General features: G+C 34.4%; 1 protein-coding gene across 4 annotated transcripts in view; it reads left to right on the top strand.

The window, feature by feature from the left end:
* The window catches only part of LOC145297667 (unconventional myosin-XVIIIa-like), a 794,600-nt gene that overhangs the window by 127,780 nt on the left and 644,328 nt on the right, over positions 1-22,492 (top strand). For all 4 annotated transcript variants that reach the window (XM_080143864.1, XM_080143857.1, XM_080143848.1 and 1 more), the window contains one exon: positions 18,198-18,712. In XM_080143864.1, the coding sequence (XP_079999990.1) occupies positions 18,198-18,712 (515 nt within the window). The remainder of the gene's footprint in view (positions 1-18,197; positions 18,713-22,492) is intronic.

The following is a 22,492-nucleotide window of genomic DNA, read 5'->3' as shown; positions in this document are numbered from 1 at the left end:
ATACATTAATTCAAAGCAAAAAAGTGTCAAAATTCATTGTTCCATTTTAATGATCTGGAAATAAACTGAACTTAAATTAACTAAAAAGAAAGAAGAAAAAAAAGTGAATAAAATTACAAAATAATTCTAATATAGAATTCTCAAAATAAAAAATAAAAGACAAATTTGAAAATCCACTAGATTCCAAAATAGAAAAAAAAATGTGGAAACTTAGTTGTCAACCATATGGAATTAAATGTTTTTTGTTTTTTTTTTCCCCAAAGCACTTAAATTCATACGTTGCATAAAACCTGTCTAGCTTTGCAATATGAACCAAGATGGCTGCCAGAACAAATAAATACACGATGTTGAGTCTTCTATAAATATTTTTTCTTCTTGAAACATTGTCCTACATTTTTTTTCTATCTGAGCAAACAATTTCTAATTTTTCTGAAGAGTATATGCATGAAAAGAGCCGGTATTAACATAATCGTTTATTTCTGCATAATAAAATGGATCTATAAAAAAATGTACTGAAATTTTAACTGGAGAAACTGTTTTGCACAAAATAAATATTTGGATCTTGGAATGTAATTCTTTTCTATATGCTCTGTTACATTTAACATATATTGAGCTTCTAAACAAAAAGGATTGTTGGATTGGCAGGTGACCCTGGTAAGAGAAGCATTGCCCCCATCCCCCATTTAACCCGAAAAGTCCCCAGGGGACGTCAAATCCTGGTGAAAATGAACAAATGGTGCAGTTTTAGGCCTTACCATATGTAAATTTGAATTCTGCACCATACAAAACTGCTAAATGGACATATACAGAAAACAATGGACAATATGGTAAAGTAGTCTAAAAAATGGAGTGTTTTTATTAGCCTTAAAAGAGCCCCTGGGGCACACACAAGAGTTATTGCAAAGTATAGACAAAAAAAATTATATAGAAATTAGTTGGTTATAACTTTTCAGAAAGTTTTATAAAAATCCAAGGCATCAATTTTTTTTTAATAAGCACAAGTGTCAATTTTAGCCATTTTAATCTGAAAGGCACCCCTGAGGAGGGGGAGGGGGCGGAGTTTTCCTGGAAAATCCATACTGTTAATTTTTTAAACATATCATTTTTAATGTTTGTGCAAAATTTAAAAAAATTCCAAGGCATAGTTATTGAGAAAAGTGCGGACAAACAAATGGACAAGGGTTAATTTACAGGTCCACCCTCCTTTTGCCGGGGTACCAAAAAAAAAAACAAGAAAAAAAAAAAAAAATGAATAAACTTACAAAATAATCCTAATATAGAATTCTCAATTGTGGGAACTTAGTTGTCAACCATATAGAATTAAATTTTTTTTTTTTACAAACACTTAAATTCATATGTTGAATAAAAACTGTCTAGCTTTGCAATATGAACCAAGATGGCTGCTGGAACAAACACAGGATGTTGAGTCTTCTATAAATATTTTTCCTTCTTGAAACATTGTCATACATTTATTTTTCTATCTGTGGAAAGAATTTCCAATTTTTCTGAAGAGTTTATGCACGAAAACAGCCGATATTAACAATCGTTTGTTTCTGCATAATGAAACAGATCTGTAAAAAATGTATTGAAGTTTTAACATGCTGGAGGGACTGTTTTGCATGAAAAATAAATATTTGGATCTTGAAATGTAATCATAATGTTATTCTTTTATATATGCTCTGTTATATTTAACATACATTGAGCTTCTAAACAAAAAGAATTGGTATACACAGTGAAATTTGATTTAAACATAACAAATAACATGTGTATAGTTCTTCCTCTATAAATAAAATTACAAAAGAATGCTAATATAGACTTGAAAAAAGAAAAAAAATGGCAAAATTTTAAAACCCAATATATTCTTAAAAAAAAAAAAGTAGAAACTAAGTTGTCTCTCACGCACGTGTGTGTGTGAATTTCCCCCTTCTATTTCGAATTTTTAGCATTCTTGAAATGTTCCCTTTTCTGCCTGATAAGATTTGGTTGAATTAAGGATTGGGTTGGCTTGTTGGGATAAGGGTGGAGGTATTTCCTGTGGCTAAAGGCTGATTTAATGAAAACCACCTCAAAGTGATAAGAATCTGTCTTTGGATATTTTCCCTTGATTTTAGGCATCAACATTTGCTTTAGAAAATCAAACTTTTGTTTTCTTTAGTTATAGAATATTGTAATTTCCATATTCATAAAATTGTGACCATTTCCTGGGTGTTTATTTCTTGTGGCGACCGAAATTTAATAATTATAATTGATATTTTCTAATTAATCAAATATTTATTGAAATACTAGCATTGCCTGGTCGTAAAACGCACATAAATATATTTTAATGCAGAATTTTTATTTATTGTAAACAGAAATATTGTATTTAACGTAACGTTAAATTCTTTAAAAAAAAAAAACAAAAAAAAAACATGGAGACATATGCATGTATTTTTTCTAAACAGTTCACTTCTTGTAAGTAAAAAAAAAAAAAAAAAAAAATACTCTAGCTGAAATCGAAACCAAAATGAAACAAGACAGTCAAGTACGATGATGCACTTCGCTTTTTTCACTTCGTTTTTTTGGTCTCGGCTTATTGGAGGAGAAATCCTTTATGACTGATACATTTTAAAAATTTTTGTTACTAACCAGAGTGCCTCTTTTTGGGGAACTGGTTTATCCTCATATTAAAAACCGACTTTGTGTCTAACTCTGCTCTCGTGGGGAGGCAAGTAAACAAACAACCGCGCGCGCGCGCGCACACACACACACACACACACACACACACACACACACACACACACACACAAAAACAGCGGATCCTTTGTGCTGTACAGATGAAGTGACACTGTGTTAATAGCAGAAATCAAGATAGTATTTCAGAATAAACTACATACTTCCTTCGGAATTCTGAGAGAAAATCAGATTTCGAGTTGACAGTAAATATCTAGAGAAAATGACTTTGACAGATTGGCAGCAGAATTTGACTGAGATGAGTGGAAAGCAAGTATATTAGACATAAGGATCAGAAAAGTGGATTGGAAAGCCAGCACCTATGAGAAACACTCTGACCTGCAAAAAATTGCCTGAACAACACTGTCAGCATTCCTCAGAGACGCTTCAGGCGATTAGCAATAGACTACCCCTTTAAATATTAAACTGACTCGCTTCTTTTACTTTTAAATTGAACATGTTGGTTTATCTATGAAATAGAAACAAAAATATATGCCCAACAATTCAATAATAATAGGAATATTCTTGGTTGCTGAAATTTTTAGATAAAGGTTGATAATTTGAATTATTCGGACTACTGTTCTCATCCTGAACGTTATTTCACAACGCTTCAGCTGATATAATCTCTGACCTTCTTCAGGTGTATCCTACTGAACTCTGGGAATCTTTCTAATAGAACTTTTTCTTAGTATAAGTGACACTCTTCTGTAGGTTGAAGGTTCAATCCTAAGTGCAGGAGATATTAATAATATGGTTGAGAATTACCTTAAGACTTCTACTACCTTGTCATAGCTGACGGAATAGGAGCATGCTACTCCCGTGGATTAAATAAAGTTCCGGTAAAAAAAATTCTGTGCAGATTCTAAAGTCCGACAAGGAGGTGAACCTGAAGAAGGTTGGAGGTTACATCGTCCGAAACGTTGTGAGAATAAATAACACTCAAGATAAGATTTTTTTTCTTTTATTTTTTTCACAAAAATGAAATAACAAAAACGTTGCGAGGAGAAGGATCATGTCACACATGTAAGATTATCAGCCTGAATAGAAGACTAATTTTTTTTTAGATGCCAGCTGTTTGCCCTCGTCTCCAGCCCGAGGGAAGGGGGAGGGATTCCTATTTTTAGATGGGAGTGGGTATTAATACTAAAGATTTTTGCATCAAATTTGAAATCGGAGATTTTATGCTTGGTTGAATTATATAACTAATGTTTATAAAGCATCAGAAGGGAGATTTTTATTTTTCATATTTTTTCTTCTGATCACAGACCTTGGCTTGTCAGTTGTTCTTGGTGAACTCATCACTTTATTGTTTTTAAAATTAGCAGGGATTGCCTAGAGATAAAATATTTGAAATCGCAAACGGAAATCTCACTCCTGTCATGCTTCTTATATATAAGTTAAAAAGAATACAATAAAAAATTGTTAGCCATACCTCATAAATAAATCATAGATGATGAACAACACTGGAAAATATCGGATCCAGGCAAAACCAGATGTAAATAAGATTGTTGGTGGTGACGTCAACCTTACATTCTGATCGAAGAATCGAGATCAGGAAACAATGAGAGAAATATTTAACTCTGGATTGGAATTGCTAAAAGTATTTCCATCAATGGTCAAAATAGAACAATTGAATTCCGATCAAGTGGTGATGTTAAATATATATAAAAAAAAAAGTTAAGACAATGAGACAGAAAAGAGCGAAGCCACCAACACTTCTATCGTAGTCTAATCCAAACTCTCTTGCCTGTCAGATTATCATTTTGTAAAATAAAAAAAACGCTTTATTGATTTATTACAAAAACCACGGTCATCAGAGTGTCTCTACTTTGGTATTCATTTTGCAAAAGTGCGTCTATAAAATATATAGATGAAATATAACACTTGTAGGAAAATTGCCATTCATATGGCCACTCCCCTTATTATGGGGAGCTGGTTTTCCCCCCAACATCTTGGGGGAAATTGGCTTGCAGCCAAAGTTAAGTTTCCCCTATTGGCGTGATGTTTGACCTCATTAAATTCATGCACCTGTGTGAACTCCTTCACTTAACTTTTTAATCGTTAAATTAAAATGCTTTTCAGTTCCTATTCTGTCGTGGCAGAGTGGTAAGTTGTCAGGTTTTTTCATACTTTCTTTTCCACCTTTGTCTCAAGGTTTCGGTTCGAGCCTACCTATCTACCAAAACTTTTTTCTTCCTTTTCCATCTCCAAACATATGGGCAACGCCAGGCACCCCCTGCTAGTATATATATATATATATATATATATATATATATATATATACTAGCAGGGGGTGCACCCCCTGCTAGCATGTAGGCCAGTTAAGCTAGTATATATATATATATAATATATATATATATATATATATATAATATAATATATATATATATACTAGCAGGGGGTGCCTGGCGTTGCCCATATTTTATATATATATATATATATATATATATATATATATATATATTATATATATATATATATATACGAGCAAACAGTTAATAAAACATGTCAAAAAACACTTTAAATTAATTTTTGTGTGTGTGTGTAAAAGGCAAAATGAGCACATGCATTTTTGGTGGGGGTTATCAACAAGGTTACTATTTTGGAGAAGTTTCCTTATACTTCCTGGATTATAATATCTATGATTCGGAAACGGACGTTGTCTCTATCTTTATTTTGATCGAGTTTTAAAAAAATTCCTGGTTTCCAGTGTTTGTTTGTCTTTCTTATATAAATAAAGCGAAACTAATCGAAGTGAGGGCACACTGCCTGGCCTTCATGCCAGGACGTCTTGAAGGCAATCAGCTTTGATCAATGTGGGGGAAACCCTTCATATCAGACAATTGCTATTCATTAAGACATTGCCAGAGTTCCCCTTTTTGAGGGGAGCTGGTTTTCCGCAACATCATGGGGGAAAGCTTAATTGGCCTACAGCTAGAGTTAAGTGTGTGATTCTTATCTGCTATGGTGTTATGGTTGACATCGCTAAATTCAAACACTTTACACATCCTCTCCCGTCATGGCGTAGCGGTAAGATGCGAGGTTTTCTTTCACTTTCTTTTCCGCCTTCGTGTGACGGGTTCGAGCCTGCCTGCCTACTAACATTTTTTTCACACGCCTACAAACACCTGGGCAACGCCGCTAGTGTGTGTGTGTGTGTGTGTGTGTATATATATATAATATATATATATATATATAATATATATATATATATAATCTTAAACTTCCAAATATTTTGTTGTAGCATTAATTCAAGATGGCTATGCTACCTGCCAATATCTAATGTGCGTTTCTGCTTATTATCACTCGCTTTAATTCAATACACCATAAATTTCTAAAATAATTCCGAGAAGAAGCAATCTCCAAAACCTGTCATCATTATCTACTGCTCGTCAATCATCAAAATTATTGCCACTTCCTCGAGTTTCGGTTTCCTTTGCTTCCCTCAATTTGATTGGTGGTTTCGATCCGTTCCACTATTTACCAGAATGAATTTCTGAATACTTTCAAAATTAATTCGCCCTCTTCCTTCACATAAATATAATATACAAAACACAGTGATTCTTAAATATAACACGGTTACTCCTATTTTTTTTTTTTTTTTACCTTAGAATACACAACCGTATCTTTAAAGAAATCGCTTGGTTTAGTCATCCACAAAAAATATATAAAAACATACGTATTCACGCTACACTTAACTTTTTACATCATCGCTTTTCGTCAGTCCCTTTCGCTAATATCTATGGAGACCCAGAAACAATAAATCAACTTTTATTTTATTTTCATTACGTTAGAACGGCATTTTGTTTTGTTTATTGGCATTCGTACAACACCTTTACTAATTTGGCAATTTTTGACTATAGTGAATAAAAACTTTAATGTTAATATGGTTAAAGTGTATTTCTTAGTACAGAATGTTTATTTTTTTTAACTTGAAAAGCATTCCTCGTATTATAATAGCTAACAACAATAGCAGAACACATTTATTGCCTTTGTAGATCTTTTTTCTTTTAGAATTAAACTCATGCTAGCGATTTTGTGACTTACCCCGTTTTATCTCTTGAGGGGAGAGGGGGGTACACTTTTTAGTAAATATGCATATTTTCTTTAAACGTTAACATACCTCTGTCTAGAAGAATCTCTTTTATTGAAAGACGCCCGAAACAATGGTTTTAGAATTGATTATAATATTTTTTCGTAATTTTTATTTATTTTTTATTCATTATTTTCCTGTATTGGGGAGAGTTCATGCACTTTTTTTTTTTTTTTTTTGCCATCTAAGCACTTTTTTTTGGTGGGGGGGGGGACATTAAGAACTTAACGTTTAAACATATTTTTATTTTATTTATTTTTTTTTTAAATGCCTTTTGCCTCCTTTTACATGGGCTACCAACCCGTCTGTGTGAGTTCCATTCCAGGTCATTACCAATCACTTCATGAAAGCAAAACGAAATTATTTACTTTCTTTTATCGGGGCGGGGGAGGAGATCATGCACATATGAACATTATTTTTATGTCAACTAACGTGTGTGTGTGTGTGTGTGTGTGTGTGTGTGTGTGTGTGTTTTTTTTTTTTTTTTTAACATTTCTTTTTATTGTTTCAGAATTGCTTAAAATACTCATCTGTAAACATTTTGTAGTCTGTATTTTACATTATAAGAGAGGGAGCACATTTCTTTTTTTTTTTTTTAAATGTTAATTAACATACATTTTTAAAATTGCTTTTTATTGGTAGGGACCTCAAGTCTTACTGACCACTTCATAAAACAAAATAAGCTTAATCTATGATACTATGCTAAATAATGATAGCTTCATTAGTTTTCGAGGGGTTGAAGTTCTTTCAATGAATCTGTTCAGACTTTGTGCCATCTTCACACTCTGCAACGCCAGTACACGGGCCTTGCTTTTGTAGTAATGAATGTGAAAGTTGAACGTATATTTAAATTTGGTTAACAAGATAAAAACAAAATCAATGTCATTTTATGCTCAACACATAACTCCATATTACGTTTTATTTATATTTTACTGGCCTGGGTGCCCAACGTTGCCCAGGTGTTTGGAGGTGTATGTTGAGCAAAAAAAAAAAAAAAAAAAAGTGGTAGTTGACTGGCTCGAACCCGTGCTGTGAAGGAGGAAAAGAAAGTGAAAGAAAATCTGACGTCTTAGGCAATGTCTCCATGAGGCGACCGGAAGTCAAAAGCGTTGAAATTAACTGAACTCAACCCAACGGTGCTGATGACTTGCTAAAATGTCGGCAAAAAAAAAAAAAAAAAAAAAAAAAAAAAAAAAAAAAAATCGATCCCTCCCGAGAGAAAACGGCTGTGTTTAGGGTGAAGGAATTAATGTTTTTGGCCAATTTTTCGAGATTTGTCGTCCGAAGGGTCGAGCTCCAGAACGATACTGATCTCGTAAAAATCCATCGCCTTTGTCGAAAGTATTTGCGAAAAATACATATATTTACAGACAGGTGAGATTTATATTATAGATTACAGTTTAGGGCTCAAACAATTGAAACTTAATCTAAAATTTGAATGTTAATCTGAATTTTTGTAAGATATATATATAGCTAAAAGAACATTTTTTTTTTCAATCCCAAACATCGACCCCTTATATTCAAGCTGCAATATGCTAGTATTTGGGATAATGTCTAACAGACTATGTAGAGTTTAGCAGATAGATTTCTGCTCACATTACATGTAAACTTCTGTACAGTACAGTCAGGAAAGCAGGAAACGAAGAGGGAATTCCAAATTCTAGCAGTCGGGGGAAAAATATTAGAATAGGAGGCTTTCTGACATCTCGTGACCTCAACAGTGAAGGAGTGGGATTTTGCTGCTTGTCGGGTTAGTTTGGTGAATATACGTTGAGGGGACACAAGTTCTATTTCATACAAGCACATTGGACTTAAAAATGTTTTTTATTGGATTTTTATCTATTTATAAATTTTTTATTGTATGAACTAAATAAATAAAAACTTTAAGAAATCTGTTTAGGAAAGAGAATAACGAATATAATTGGCATTTTATTAGCCATTATTAGGAATAATATTTATTCAATTCATTTTTTTTACTCTTTTTTTTTTTTTTTTTTTTTTTTACTGAACTTAAAACCAAAAAATATTTTTCTTTATTGACTTGACGATTGTTGAAAAATTAGAAACCATCTGGCTTTTATATTTCTATTATTTCTGACTTAATAAGCATGAAATCTTATAACTATCTTACTGTCGGTTTTTTTTTTTTTGTTTTTTTTTTGTCACTGGACACCATGTCTAGAAATGGAAACTATTCTCTTAAATGTTGTCTGATCTTCTGTTCTGTCGGCACAGTACCTTTTTTTTTTTTAATTGTGTAATTATTCGATGCTTTAAACCAACATGGGTTGTAATTGGACTCAAAATATGTTTCCCTCACTCACGAACATCTGGCATAATTAGAGGGAAGTGTCGCAGTCAAGACCTTGATAGCCTTCTGCCACTGAATCCACTTGTTTCTAGTTTTGCGATACATTTATTTTATAGCGAATTTTTATGCTACCATATATTTGTCCATGTAGGTATAACAATAGGGAAAATATTTAACAACTATAAACAATCTCTGGTTTCTCCTTGTAAGACATTCGCAGTAAAAATTCATCTCCTGCCAAAACTGCAAATAATTTTTCTTTCTTCCGTGTGTTTAACACGAAACAGATTTTCCACTAACAGTTTCTTTGCAAGAAACACATTACCATGGGACTACTTCTCTGCAGACCACAACAAGGTCGTATTAAAATCCAATATCAACAACTACTCGTCATAAACTATCGTCATAACTAATAAAATTTTCTTTCATTCATTTTCAATCCTTTCATGATATTCTTCATTATTCAACTAAATATCTGTTCATTTACTCTCTTATCGTCGAGTGTGTTTTTCTTAAATTTTTAAAAAAATTCTTTTTTTTAACGTTGGTAAATGTTGCCTCATTAATAAAAAATAAAAAAATAAATAAATAAAAATTTCTTCAAGTGCCTCAATTAAAATTTAGAGGAATACACTCTTGCTGCTCAACTCCCTACTTAGTGTTCCCGAAGGCATAATCCCGAATTTACAGTAGTCTCTTACGTTGCTAAGGCATTTTTTTCTTTTTTGTTTCACACCTTTTTAGCCAATAGGATTTTGAAAGTTGAAATTACATTATCATTTTGTAATTACTAATTGGATCAAATTATTAGAAAAAGCATAATACATTTTGTTCAGAGTAAGGCCCCCCCTCCCCAAATCAACAGAGATTAGAGCATTCCTGTAATGATCTGGTCCCTATTGATTTTGCGGTTGGTGTTTAGTTCTGTGCAGTTTTAGGATGTCCACCCTCCCAGACTTTGTCTTCTCTCTTTGAGAAGAGGTTAGTTTCAGTCTAATCGCCTAATGCGCCCTTACCAGGAATGCCGACAGGACTACCAAGGCACTTTTTGAAGATCCTCTGGGGCGCTGACTTCTCAATTTCGCTTTCCGACCCCTTTGTCTAAGTTTTTGCAGTAGGAAGAATTAAAACCCCTTCTATAAAATTATTTGATCTAATTAGCTTTGAGATCTTTCAATACAGTAAAATTCCCTTTCACATTTCGAAGGGTCAGTCATTCACGTTTTGTTTTTAAACTATCAACAAAAGATTAAGATGGTTGACTTGTTTGTGAAGCTGAAAAGATTTAATTTCGTAATGAAATTATAAACAAAAATATCTTGTACGTTTAATTACAGTAAATAATGAATTGATAATTTAAAAAAAACAAAAATTAAAATAGTAATTATGTTTCAATCATGAGGTTGGCGTCTTGAACTTAAATGTACGAAACATTGATGTCTTTTTTCTCCCTTTCCTTTTGCAAGAATTAATGTTCTACAAAGCCTAAAACAATTTCCTCTACGAAACCAGCCAACGAAACATCATGAACAGATATTAGAAAAACTTGGAGCAGAAATACTTTTACCACAATGATAATGCTGCAAAAAAGAACCCGAAAAGAGTTGATGTGCCGTAAAACAAAACAACTAAACCAATCCTGAGGAAAGCAGACGCAGACAAACAAGAGTTCTAATATAGAGATTATTCTGTACTGTATGCATGCATGTCAGTCAGTCCCATGAGAGCCAAAAGAGTCAGTTTATGTTGTCAAAAGGGACACATTCCTACAACAATAACTCCAGTCAGTAAATAAAATATATTGCAGAATGTGTGTGTATAATGTTGAGCAAAAAAAAAAAAAAAAAAGTGGTAGTAGGAAAGCAGGCTCGAACCCGTATTGCGAAGGAGGAAAAGAATGTGAAAAGAACGTGTTGTCTTTGCTATTACGACCACTGCCAAACCGGAAATGATGTAGGTTTAAATTAAGGCTAAGAGGGATGACATTCGAAAATATCGGCGAAAAAAGCAACCCCTCCCTGTAGAAAACTGCTCAGTTGAGGGTGAAGAAATTAATGTCCCTAACCAATTTTTCGATATTTATCGTCTGAAGGATCGAGCTTCAAAACGATACTGATCTTGTGAAAATCCGTCGCCTCTGTCGAAAGTTTTAGGCAGACGTGCAATCATACATACATACATTTATATATTGGTAGCTCAAATATTCGACCCAAACCGATTAAAAATCTTGCCCTATCTCTGAATACCCTTTATGTAAAATGTCAAATGTTTAGACCAGAAATTGTCTTTAGTAATTTGGTAGACACTGCAGAGGTCAAATTTTTTTAACTTTGACCCTTATTATGACCCCTTAACATTTATTGTTTTGGGCTCAAGTTAAGTTAGATCCATGTCCAAGGAATCTATATTTAAAATTTCAAGTGTTTAGACCCAAAATTGGCGGAGGAGTTTGGTAGAGTTCTCAAAGGTCAAATTGTTGAACTTTGACCCCTTAACAGCCAAATTTCTGGTCGAAAACCGATTACAAAGATTTTACCAAATCTCACTACTCTGTATATCAAATTTTGAGTCTGTGGACTGAAAGTTGACGGAGTTATTGTGTTGGGAAATGTACACAGACAGACAGACAGACAGACACTTTCACTTTTATAGTGATATATATATATTAGGGATGTACGGATTAGCAAATTGGCCGATAACCAATCATTAGGTTTTTTAATGGAGATTTATCAGCAAATTTTGTCATAGATGATCTAATATTAACTTGTTTTCGTTTACAATATAAATTAACTCGCTTTTTTATTTGCCAGTGAAAATTTATCAAATCAGACATGCCTCGTTTACACCATATTATCGAATAACAGGCATGACGCTCTGTTAACATGTACACGTTTACAACTGCACTGAATTTGAAGCAAATAGATGTAAGCATAGGGAAAATTTCCCTCCTTTTTCTTCCTATCGAATAAACATTATTTTTTACTTTTAATCATTGTCAGAGAAAATTATTAATTCATCTTTCAGTTTTCATGTTGAGGAATTGTATAGTAAACTGCGACAATGTGCGAACCGAAAATAAAGCATTCTTCATCAGTCGTACTCTTGTTCCTCATTTTCGGGCTCTTGTTACCATCTATAATATAAATCTCATCTGTCTGTTTAAATGTATGTTTGTATGTCTCAAAAACTTTTGACAGAGGCGACGGATTCTCATGAGATTGGTATCATTTTGAAGCTCGACCCTTCGGACGATAAATATCGAAAAATTGGCCAAAAACATTCATTCCTTCACCCTCAACTGGGCACTTTTTTACGGGGAGGGTTGGCTATTTCGCTGACATTTTTTTTTTTTTTTTGTAAGTCCTTCAAATCTCGCGTAAATGGTGTTGGAGAAAAGACGTTATTTCGACCAGCCGTGACGTCACAGCCACAGTAGGCTCATCGATAGAACTTTTTTTTTTTTTTTTTTTTACACCTTTTTTCCTCTGGGTTTGAGCCTGCTTACTACTCCTATTTTTTGCGCTCGCAATTTTCCTTTTTTGCTCAACCAACACCCTTACACACACCTCCACTTTTTTGCCTTCGCATTACGAGTTCGGTCCTGCCTACTACATTTTTTATTTTTTTTTTTTGCTTAATACACGCCTCCAAACACCTGGTCAACACCGGGCACAGGGGCTAGCCTATTATAAAAAATGGGCATGCGTGTTTTTTTATGTCCATAAAAGGCTTTTTTCGCTGGGCTTCTCGACAAGGCTACTATTTTGGAGAAGTATCCTTATGCTCCTAAATTATAATATCTCAAATTCGTTGTCTCTATCTTTATTTTGATCGAGTCTAAAAAAAAAAAAAAAAAAGAATCCCTGGTTTCCAGTGTTTGTTTGTCTTTCTCATATAAATAAAGCGAAACTAATCGAAGCGAAGGCACACCGCCTGGCCTTCTGGGCTGGCATGTCTTGAAGGCAATCAGCTTTGATCAATGTGGGGGAAAACCCTTCATATAAGACAATTGCTATTCATTTGGACACAGCCAGAGCTCCCCCTTTTTTGTGGGAAATAAGTACAGGGGCAGAAAGCTTAACTGGCCTACAGCCAGACCTTCATTTCCATACCTGCGTGATTCTCATTCGTTTCTTTTTCATCGCTAAGTTTGAACACTTTACACTTTCCGCTCGCATCGTAGTGCAGCAGTAAACTCTCAGGTTTTCTTTCACTTTCCTTTTTCACCTTCATGTCATGGGTTTGAGCCTGCCTACTACCACTTCTTTTTTTTATGTGTGCAACACGTACCTCCAAACATCTGGGCAATGCTGAGCCTAACCCTAACCCTAACCCTAACCACCCACGCTAGTTACATATATATATTGTTATTTTTCTGGTTTAGATAATGTATATTTTTATTGAGATAAATTACTAATTAGATATCAGACACAAGTAATTTAAATATGTAAAAAAATAACTGTTGTATAGAGAACGTTTGCATATGTTTATACTCCAATCTTTTAAAGTTGTCTTTGTCCCCCCCCCGTCTTGTCTTTGTCCCACTCCCCCCCCCCGTCTTGCCTTTGTCCCACTCGCCCAGTCTTGCCTTTATCCCACTCGCCTAGTCTTGTCTTTGTCCCACTCGTCCATCTGTCTTGTCTTTGTCCCACCCCTTGTCTTTGTCCCCCCATCTTGTCTTTGTCCCCCCCCATCTTGTCTTTGTCCCACTCGTCTCGTCTTTTGTCCCCCCCCCCCGGTCTCGTCTTCCCATCCCCCGTCTTGTCTTTGTCTTGCCCCCAATTTCTTCTTTGTCCCCCTGTCTCCTCTTCGTTTTTTTTATATTGTAATATTTTTTTCATCTTAAATATATACAAACATGTTTGGATTAGATAAAAATGCTATCACAAAATGTCGAGTCAATCGGTTTAGTAAATAATATTTAATAAATGAGTGAATAGCAAGGAATTTGATTGGCTAACTAGCAAACTCTGCATAACAGGGAACTAGATAAAAACATGTAACATCGTTTCCATGCAGTAGCCTGACGAATCCTCAAGAGGATGAAATGAAATTATGTGTAGCTTAATTGCCACACACGCACACACACACATATATATTTTTTTTCTTCAAAACTTTTAGATGTAATGTAACTACGAGTTTTCTTATACAAATTCTAGCATGTTTTTTTTTTTTTTTAAACGTTTTCTTGAATATTGGAAAAATAAAGGAATTTACCAAAAATGCAAACAGAATTAAGCAAAATTTGATCACTGCTAATTGTCTTGGACATTTGAGTTGATATCAAAATCCAAATTTCTGTTAACCAGTCTATCGGAAATCCTTACCAATCAGATTCGCCTTCTCAATGATTAATGTAGTAGCAAAACGTGTTAGTCATTAAAAAAAAAAATGCTATTCCATGATGGGAATACCAAATGATTTTTGATTATGGGAAATGTAGGAAACTCCAATTTCCGATAGTGAAAGAATTGGTTCTCTTTAAGTCATCCTAATTACTCTTTTAATCTGGGATCATCATAGAGAGACGATTCGGGGTTCAAATACTAGCAGATCTATTGGAGTCATTTATATACTAATAATGTTGAGAAATATTTGAACACACAATTCACCCTCCAGCTATGGGGATGTTCACAATAGCTACTTTGCTTAAACATTAATAGCAAAGAAAATCATAGAACTATATAAACAAATGCACTTTTTCTATGTATAGGTTTCACTCCTGAACTAATTAAATGACCATTAGGAATTTTGGAACACTGCTGTTAGACGTAAATGGTAGTAATGTTGGCTATATTTAGTTTTATGCAAAGGTGGTGTAAATACTTTTGTAAAATCTTAATGATGGATATTTAAAAAAAAAAAATCGTTGAAACTTTTGTTCAACACTAAGCATATTGCCACAGATGTGGAGAGGCTGCTGTGATAGGGGTTAGATTTATAAGGGGGAGTAAGGACTAGCTTAGAGCTTGACAATGTGGAGCTTTTACATATGATGTAACCTTTGACCTTTTTCATCGTATCTCAACAATGGCTCTTGTTGGTAAATGGTGAATAGAATGTTCTTGTTCCCCACCCCCCAACGAACCATATTCGTTAGAATTCAAAACGTGATGAGTTTATGAAATAAAAATGACCTCGTTTCAATTTCCATAATTAATTTGGTTTCATACTGATTTCATAAAATATTTCAGAAATCTATTATTTTTTTTTTAAATATTTTTAGATGATTGATGTTTTATTTCGATTATTGTGAGTACAGGTGCGAACAGTAGTCTGAACAATCCAGATAATAGTTACAACTTTTATAAACGTTAAAAGCTAATGAGATGGATAAATTATCAGGCTGTCTGAAGATATTGGCTTCCTGAGACGAGGTCCTGGATATGACCTTGAACTATATCCAGTGGTGAGGCCCCAGCTTGCGGGCTTTGGGGAGTGTGGAGCCACCCTTTAATTGCCATTGCTCCCAGGTCCACTCTGACCCGGATTGGTAGTACCTGTTAAGGTCCCAACTATGGGTTAAATAGAAACCGACTTGAAAACAACAAATATATTCTATTAAAAAATTTTTTCTTCAAAATCTTTGGATTCGGCATTAAATAACCTGAAAAGGGTTGATATGCCGTAAAACAACCAACCAATCCTGAGACGAAATGCACCTAACATTGATGCTTTTGTTTTTCTACTTCTTTTTGCAAAACTTAATTATGTTCTGCAAAACCAAACCAAAAACAACAACCCACATTTTCCCCCTTTTCATTCTTCCTATTTTCTCTTTCTCTTTCTATCTCCTTCACTTCCTGACTGGTTTCCTAATTTAAAATGTACCAAACATCAATACTGTAACCCTTTCCCCGTCTCCCATTGCAAAACTCATTCATGTTCTGCAAGGCAGAGAACAAAAACGATAAAATCCACTATAAAACAACCAAACCAAACACTACAAACTAGCGATTGAAGATACAAAGACCTTGAAGAATAAAAACCTTCTACAAAATAACTGGATGCAACATGAATGCTGTTTCCAAAATAACTGGATTCGGTATTAAATAACCCGAAAAGGGTTGATCTGCCGTAAAATAAAACAACCAAACCAAATTGTCATTTGAATGATGAAGAATATTAAGAGAGGATTTAAAATGATGAATGAAATGAACAAAAGTTGAATCATCGTGAGGAAGATTTGACAAATTATTTTACTTTTCTTTTTTTTTGGGGGGGGGAGGATCTTTTTAGATAAGTAATTTGTGTATTTATTTATTTATTTTATTTGTGGACTGTTATCCTCGTCTTCATAGTTGTTGGTTCACCACGTTTCGACCAACTCATTCTCAGGCCTTTTTCAGGTGATTAATTGCAACGGGATAGAAATCTGAATCTCATAACTGTATCCCCAGTAATTACTGCTATCCATAGTTGTTGTTGTCTCACCACGTTTTGGCTAACTTATCCACGGCACAGTCGATAGAGGCGTTGGAATCTCTACTGTTCCAGGTGAGCATAGTCTGAAGATAAGTTTCAATCCCACTCAAAGCAGGCTAGAATATAAGTTGCCCAAAACGTGGTGAGACAACAACAACTATGGAAGGCAGTAATTACTGGGGATACAGTTATGAGACTCAGCAGCATTCCTATCCCATCATGGTCAACCACCTGAAGAAGGCCAGAGGATGAGTTGGCCGAAATGTGGTGAAGCAACAACTATGAAGAAGAGGAAAACAATCTGCAGATAAATAAAAAAATTATTTGACATCAAGTCTGAAGATGATCATGTTGCAGTCTGCAAGGAATCAGTCCCATGGGTAATGTTCTTAATCATATGTATCGTTGTTAATTAACTAATTACTGGATATTGATAATCAGTCATCTGTTCAAATTTTCTATAATGAATTTAGCTTTCCACACATCTGTCGCCAGCTTTGCTATCCCAGTTGGATGGTTGCTAGGTCGGTTAAAGGCATCACCATGGATATTACTCAAAATCTAATTTTTATTTCAAGTATGCTATATTTTTTCTATACATATGTTTTAATTGAACGAGCATAAAAATATGTCTAGGGAAAAGTGGCTTTCGTTAAGATTTGCACTTTGTTTACAAAGCCATTTGGCAGAAGTGATGTCAGACAAAATTTAAGGTATGGATGACTAACACTGTAAATAATGTAGCTTTTTATTTTCTTTTTTTTTTCTTTCTTGTCTCTCTCTCTTTTTAAGCAAATATATAAGGTTGGTACAAAAATAATGTCGTTTTTTGACGATCAACTTGTTTATATATATATATATATATATATATATATAACGACATTATTTTTGCACCAACCTAATAAAAATAGAAGTTTTATTCAAACAGTATTTGAACTCTTATAAAAAAAAATTATAATTTTATAATAAAAACGTTTGGGCACTTTTTTTTTTTTTTTAATCAAGCATCAGGTGTTGGTATTTTTTTCAGATAAAACAAAAATACAACTTATAAAAAATATTTCTGAACTGTCTTTTTTTTTTTTTTTTTAATACAAACAAAACGGTTAAAAAATATATTTAAAAAAACAGTTCAGAAATATTTATTTTATAACAGTTATATTTCTATGTTTGATGCATAAAAAAATGAAAATATAATTATCAACACCTGATGTTTGATTTAAAGAAAAAAAAAGTTCATAAACACATTTTTATTATAAAGATTATAATTTTGTTCTAAGAGTTCAAATAAATATCGAATAAAACTTATATTTTTATATTTGCTTTTTAAAAAGTTACGTTATACAGTGTTGGTCATCTGTACCTTAAAATTTGTCTGACATCACTTCCTCCGAATGGCTTTGTAAACAGTAAGAAGTGTGGCCCTTAACGAAAGCCGGAAAAGTTAATGGAATAGTGGATAAGTATGTAAACAGACAAGTAAAAATAAAGATATAAATACATTCAAGCTGAAACAAGATATTTTTATTGGTTCAGCTTTTGTGTGTGTGTGGATTTTGTTTTACTTGTATTTTTCCGTGTTTATTATTCCATTAAGTAATTTTTCATATTTATTCTTTCATATCTAATATTTTTTTTTTTTATCTCCTTTATCCTCAGGAACCCCCAACATTATTATCACGGATGAGAATGCTGCACCCTTAAGTCCTGGTAATAAAAAATTCGACTTGGACTTGCATCTGCCATCCATTATTCCCCCAAAACCCGGCCGCATTCGAGAACTGTATCTTAAACGTCAGCCTGGGGGTGATTTTGGATTCTCCCTCCGCAAGGGAGTTGTGATGGAACGGCACAATTTGGATAGTATCGGTTCGAAGCGTACTGTGATTTTCGCCGAACCTGGCACAGGTCCGAAGGCCACTGAAACGGGCTTATTACCTGGTGACCGGCTTGTTGAGGTCAATGGGACCAACGTGGAGAATAGCAAGCGGGAGGATATAATCGAAATGATACGAGGGTCAACGGACTGTGTTGTGCTCAAAGTGCAGCCGGTTCCTGACCTGATGGAATTGAGTGTTCGTACTGCTGTCGACGGAGGCAAAGTGGATTTACAGGAGGATATTGCAAAGGGAGGGACTTTAAAGCGAAGTGGAAGTGTGCGTTACAAGAAAGTGGTAAGTTTTGTTGTTTTTTTTTTGTTTTTTTTCCAAGTTTGACCACCATATTTATGCTTGTTTCAGGTTTCAAAAACCAAAAAAAAAAAAAAAAAAAAAGATTTTTTTTTTTTTTTTTTTTTTTTTTTTGCAGAAGCAATAAATTATAGCCAAGGAGGCTGTACTTTACTCTATTTGTGTTCCTCTACTCGAATTATCAAAAGTATCAATATCTCAATATTTTGCAATACAATACATTGTCTATATGTTTGAAAACCATTTAAAATTGTTACAAAGTTTTAAAAGAAAACAAAACATTGATTCAGTATCTTGCTCTTCATATTTTCTGCCTCTGGTTTTCACTCTGTTTGTTCTTTTTACTTTACTTCCATTTAACCATTTAGTCTATCAATCTCCCTTGACCGGATTTTAACATAGGTATTATTACACTGTCACCATTTTATTCGCTCCGAATCAACAGAAATTAAACCATTCCTGTTGATTGCAGTGTAATTCTGTTCCTGTGCAGTTCTAAGACGTCCACCCTCTCAGGCATTAACTTCCCTCTTTGAGAATAGGGGTTAGTGTAATGCTAATTGCCTGAGGCGCCCTTACCAGGGAATGCCGATGGGACTACCCAAAATCTTGTTACTGGTCAGAGTGTCTCTCCTTGAAGGAGGGGGGGGCGACGCTGACTTCTCAATCCTACTTTCCGACCCTAGTGTCACAGTTTTTGCAGTGAGAGAGAACTAAATACCTTCGATTAGAAGACGTTTTGCCATAGTATTGAAAGTAATATAGAGCATAATTTTAATTTGACCGGCATATTTATGGTCATTCGCCTTCGGCCAAAGAGATTGTTTTACTCTGTAAGACTCTTTTACTATTTCCTATTTACTTGCTTCCCCATGAGGGCAGAGTTAGACACAAGGTCGGTTATTAATGTGAGGATCCAGCTTCCCAAGAAGGGCACTCTAAAAATTGTCTCCGTCATGATGGGATATCTCCTCCACTAACTGAGAACAAAAAAAGTCAAGTGCAGCAGCATCAGAACAGATATTACACTGTGATCTTGGCTCGAAGACCAAAACTTTTAAGATTTACCAAAGATATCAATACCTCCATATCTTTTGATATGATACATTATTTTTATGTCTAAAAGTTATTTAAAAGTAACTTTTCATATTTTCTTGTTTTCATTTCCACTTTCTTGGGAGGCAATGGTAGTCAAGTGGTTAACAACACTGACTGACAACTTGGGTGATCTAAGTTCAAATCCAATTTGTTCCATCATTTTCACTTGGGATGTTGGCAACCTTCTCGTGGTTCCTCCCATAAGTACCTGATGTCTTTCTAGAAAGAATTCTGACAAGAAAAATATTAGGGGGGAAACAATAGAATTTTCAGATTCATGCAATATATTCTGGTCGGTGAGTTTAATTCTATTCTGTAACCCTCAAAACACACATCAATTAAAATTCAAAAAAAGAATCAATACTTACCCTCCTGCTTGGAAATATCTTTTTTACCAAACAATTATTTGTCATTTTCTCATAAATATTGCATCATATATTATCCAGCCAAATACATAAATATACCAGCCCTAATATTTACAAGTTGACATATTGCTAATGTAATCAGGGCCCATAGGTATTATTGCAATTAGTTTGTCCTAGGGGACTGAATCTCTGGGAACTAGATACACCAGTGGGACACTGGGGCTCAGATTTAACCACCGAGTACATTAATCTCCCCTGTGTCTCTTCTGACCAGATTTTAACCATTTCACTATCAGTTATTTCTATCCTCTAACACCTGTAACTCTATAAGGCCACCATTCGCCCATCTATGAAGTATTGTCATATTTGGGCTGGTGCATCTGCTACTAGTCTCTCACTCCTAGACAGGTTTCAAAAGAGAGTCGCCAACCTAATAGGTCCTGAACTGTCATCTAATCTTCAGCCTCTGTTCCATCGACGAAATGTAGCATCCCTCTGCCTGTTCTACAAGTACTTTTACGGTAAATTTTCGAACGAACTGCAAGCACTTGTACCCCCTCGACGTAAATACCCCCCCCCCGACAAGCAGCAAAATCCCACCCCTTCACAGTTGAGATCCCTAGATGTAAGAAAGCCTTCTACTCTCAACTGTACTGACATGCAGAAGTTCAAGTGTAACATGAACCGATATCTAGCTGCCCAACTCCCCACATAGTACCCCTGTAGCTTATGTCTCTGATAGTAGCCCCCTACATCAAAGTGGCAATGTGCCTTGTTTGGGGTGAAAATGTAATAAAAAAGACTTAAAAAAAAAAAAAAAAGATCAAGTGACACAGTTTTCTATTGTTTGTATTTTGAACCAATCTTCGATTTAACCACTGAGTACATTAATCTCCCCCGTCTCTCGGTCCTGAATATGACTTTAAACTATATCCGATGGTGAGGCCCATGCTTGCGGGCTTTGGGGAGTGTGGAGCCACCCTTTAATTGCCATTGCTCTCAGGTGCAATCTGACTCAGAGTGGTAGTAACTGTTAGGGTCCCAACTATGGGTTAAATAGAAACCGACTTGAAAAAATAAAAAAATATATTCTATTAAAAAACCTTTCTTCAGAATCACTGATCATCCAGTGATTTTGAAGAAAAGTTTTTTAATAGAATATATTTTTTTATTTTTTTTTTGTTTTTTATTTATTTATTTTTTTTCAAGTCCATTTCTATTTAACCCATAGTAAAACCAAAACGACCAACCCCTGTCTCTCTTCTGACCAGATTTTAACCATTTTACTATCATTTATTTTTATTCTCTTTTTATTCTTTTTATTTTGCTTTCTATCTTGTTTGTAGATCTCTGCCATTGACCGGTGGTTCTATTATAGGGCCTTTTGTCATGGGACAAAATATCATTCTTTTTTTTTAAATTTTTTTTATATGTATTATATCAAAGTTTACATTTATAATATTGTGACCTGCCTCTAAGTATATACGTATGCATATTTGTCTGGATATGTTCACTTCATAAAAAAATAAAAACGACACGGCATTCACCCTAAGCAAGTTGGATTGACCTCCTCTAAAGGAGGAAGTGTCAAGTGAATATTTAATTCACAAGCAGTTCCCAATTGTGTGTATATCCCAGTTTTTTGCGGTTCTTACAAGGTGGTATTGATTGCCTCCTATATACAGCACCTGGTATTGCCAAGTGGTCACTCATCTGGTACTGACCAGCCTGAACGTTGCTTAACTTTTGTGATCTAATCAGATTCGGTGTGTCAATGTGATTATGCTAATCAGTCAAAATCAAAACCTTTATAAGAAAGTGACCGACCAAATTTTCGTAAAACATCTACCGGAAACCATTGGGTACACAAGTGCAATGATTGATAGGTTGAGAGATGATATCGAAGTGGAAGACAATAGAGGTGGATGAGAATGTAGATGTGGAGAAAATATAATTGGATGGCAAAGCTGTTGCGGTTGTCCCAGGATTTTGCAATCTTGGTGATACCATTGGAGCACAGGGATAAGTAGGTGCTAGTGTGATTACAAGAATCATCAGTGCATGGCATAAATTCCAGAAACTTTTGTCATTATTGACCAGCAGAGGTTTTCTAATTTTTTCCAAGAGAACCATCTATGAAGCATATGTACAATATGTTATGAATAGAAGGGAAGGTTGGCCAGTGAGATTTGAGGATATTTGTTGCATGGAGAGAAATAGGTGCTCGTCCAGAATTCCCCGTATATTAAAATCAAATAAAGTCTGATTTACATACCCATGACTAAAAGAAAATGTTGTATTC

This window comes from Euprymna scolopes, chromosome 2, assembly GCF_053919585.1.
Source record: "Euprymna scolopes isolate OS-2025 chromosome 2, ASM5391958v1, whole genome shotgun sequence".
Taxonomy (NCBI): domain Eukaryota; kingdom Metazoa; phylum Mollusca; class Cephalopoda; order Sepiida; family Sepiolidae; genus Euprymna; species Euprymna scolopes.
This window is presented reverse-complemented; position numbering and strand designations above follow the sequence as displayed.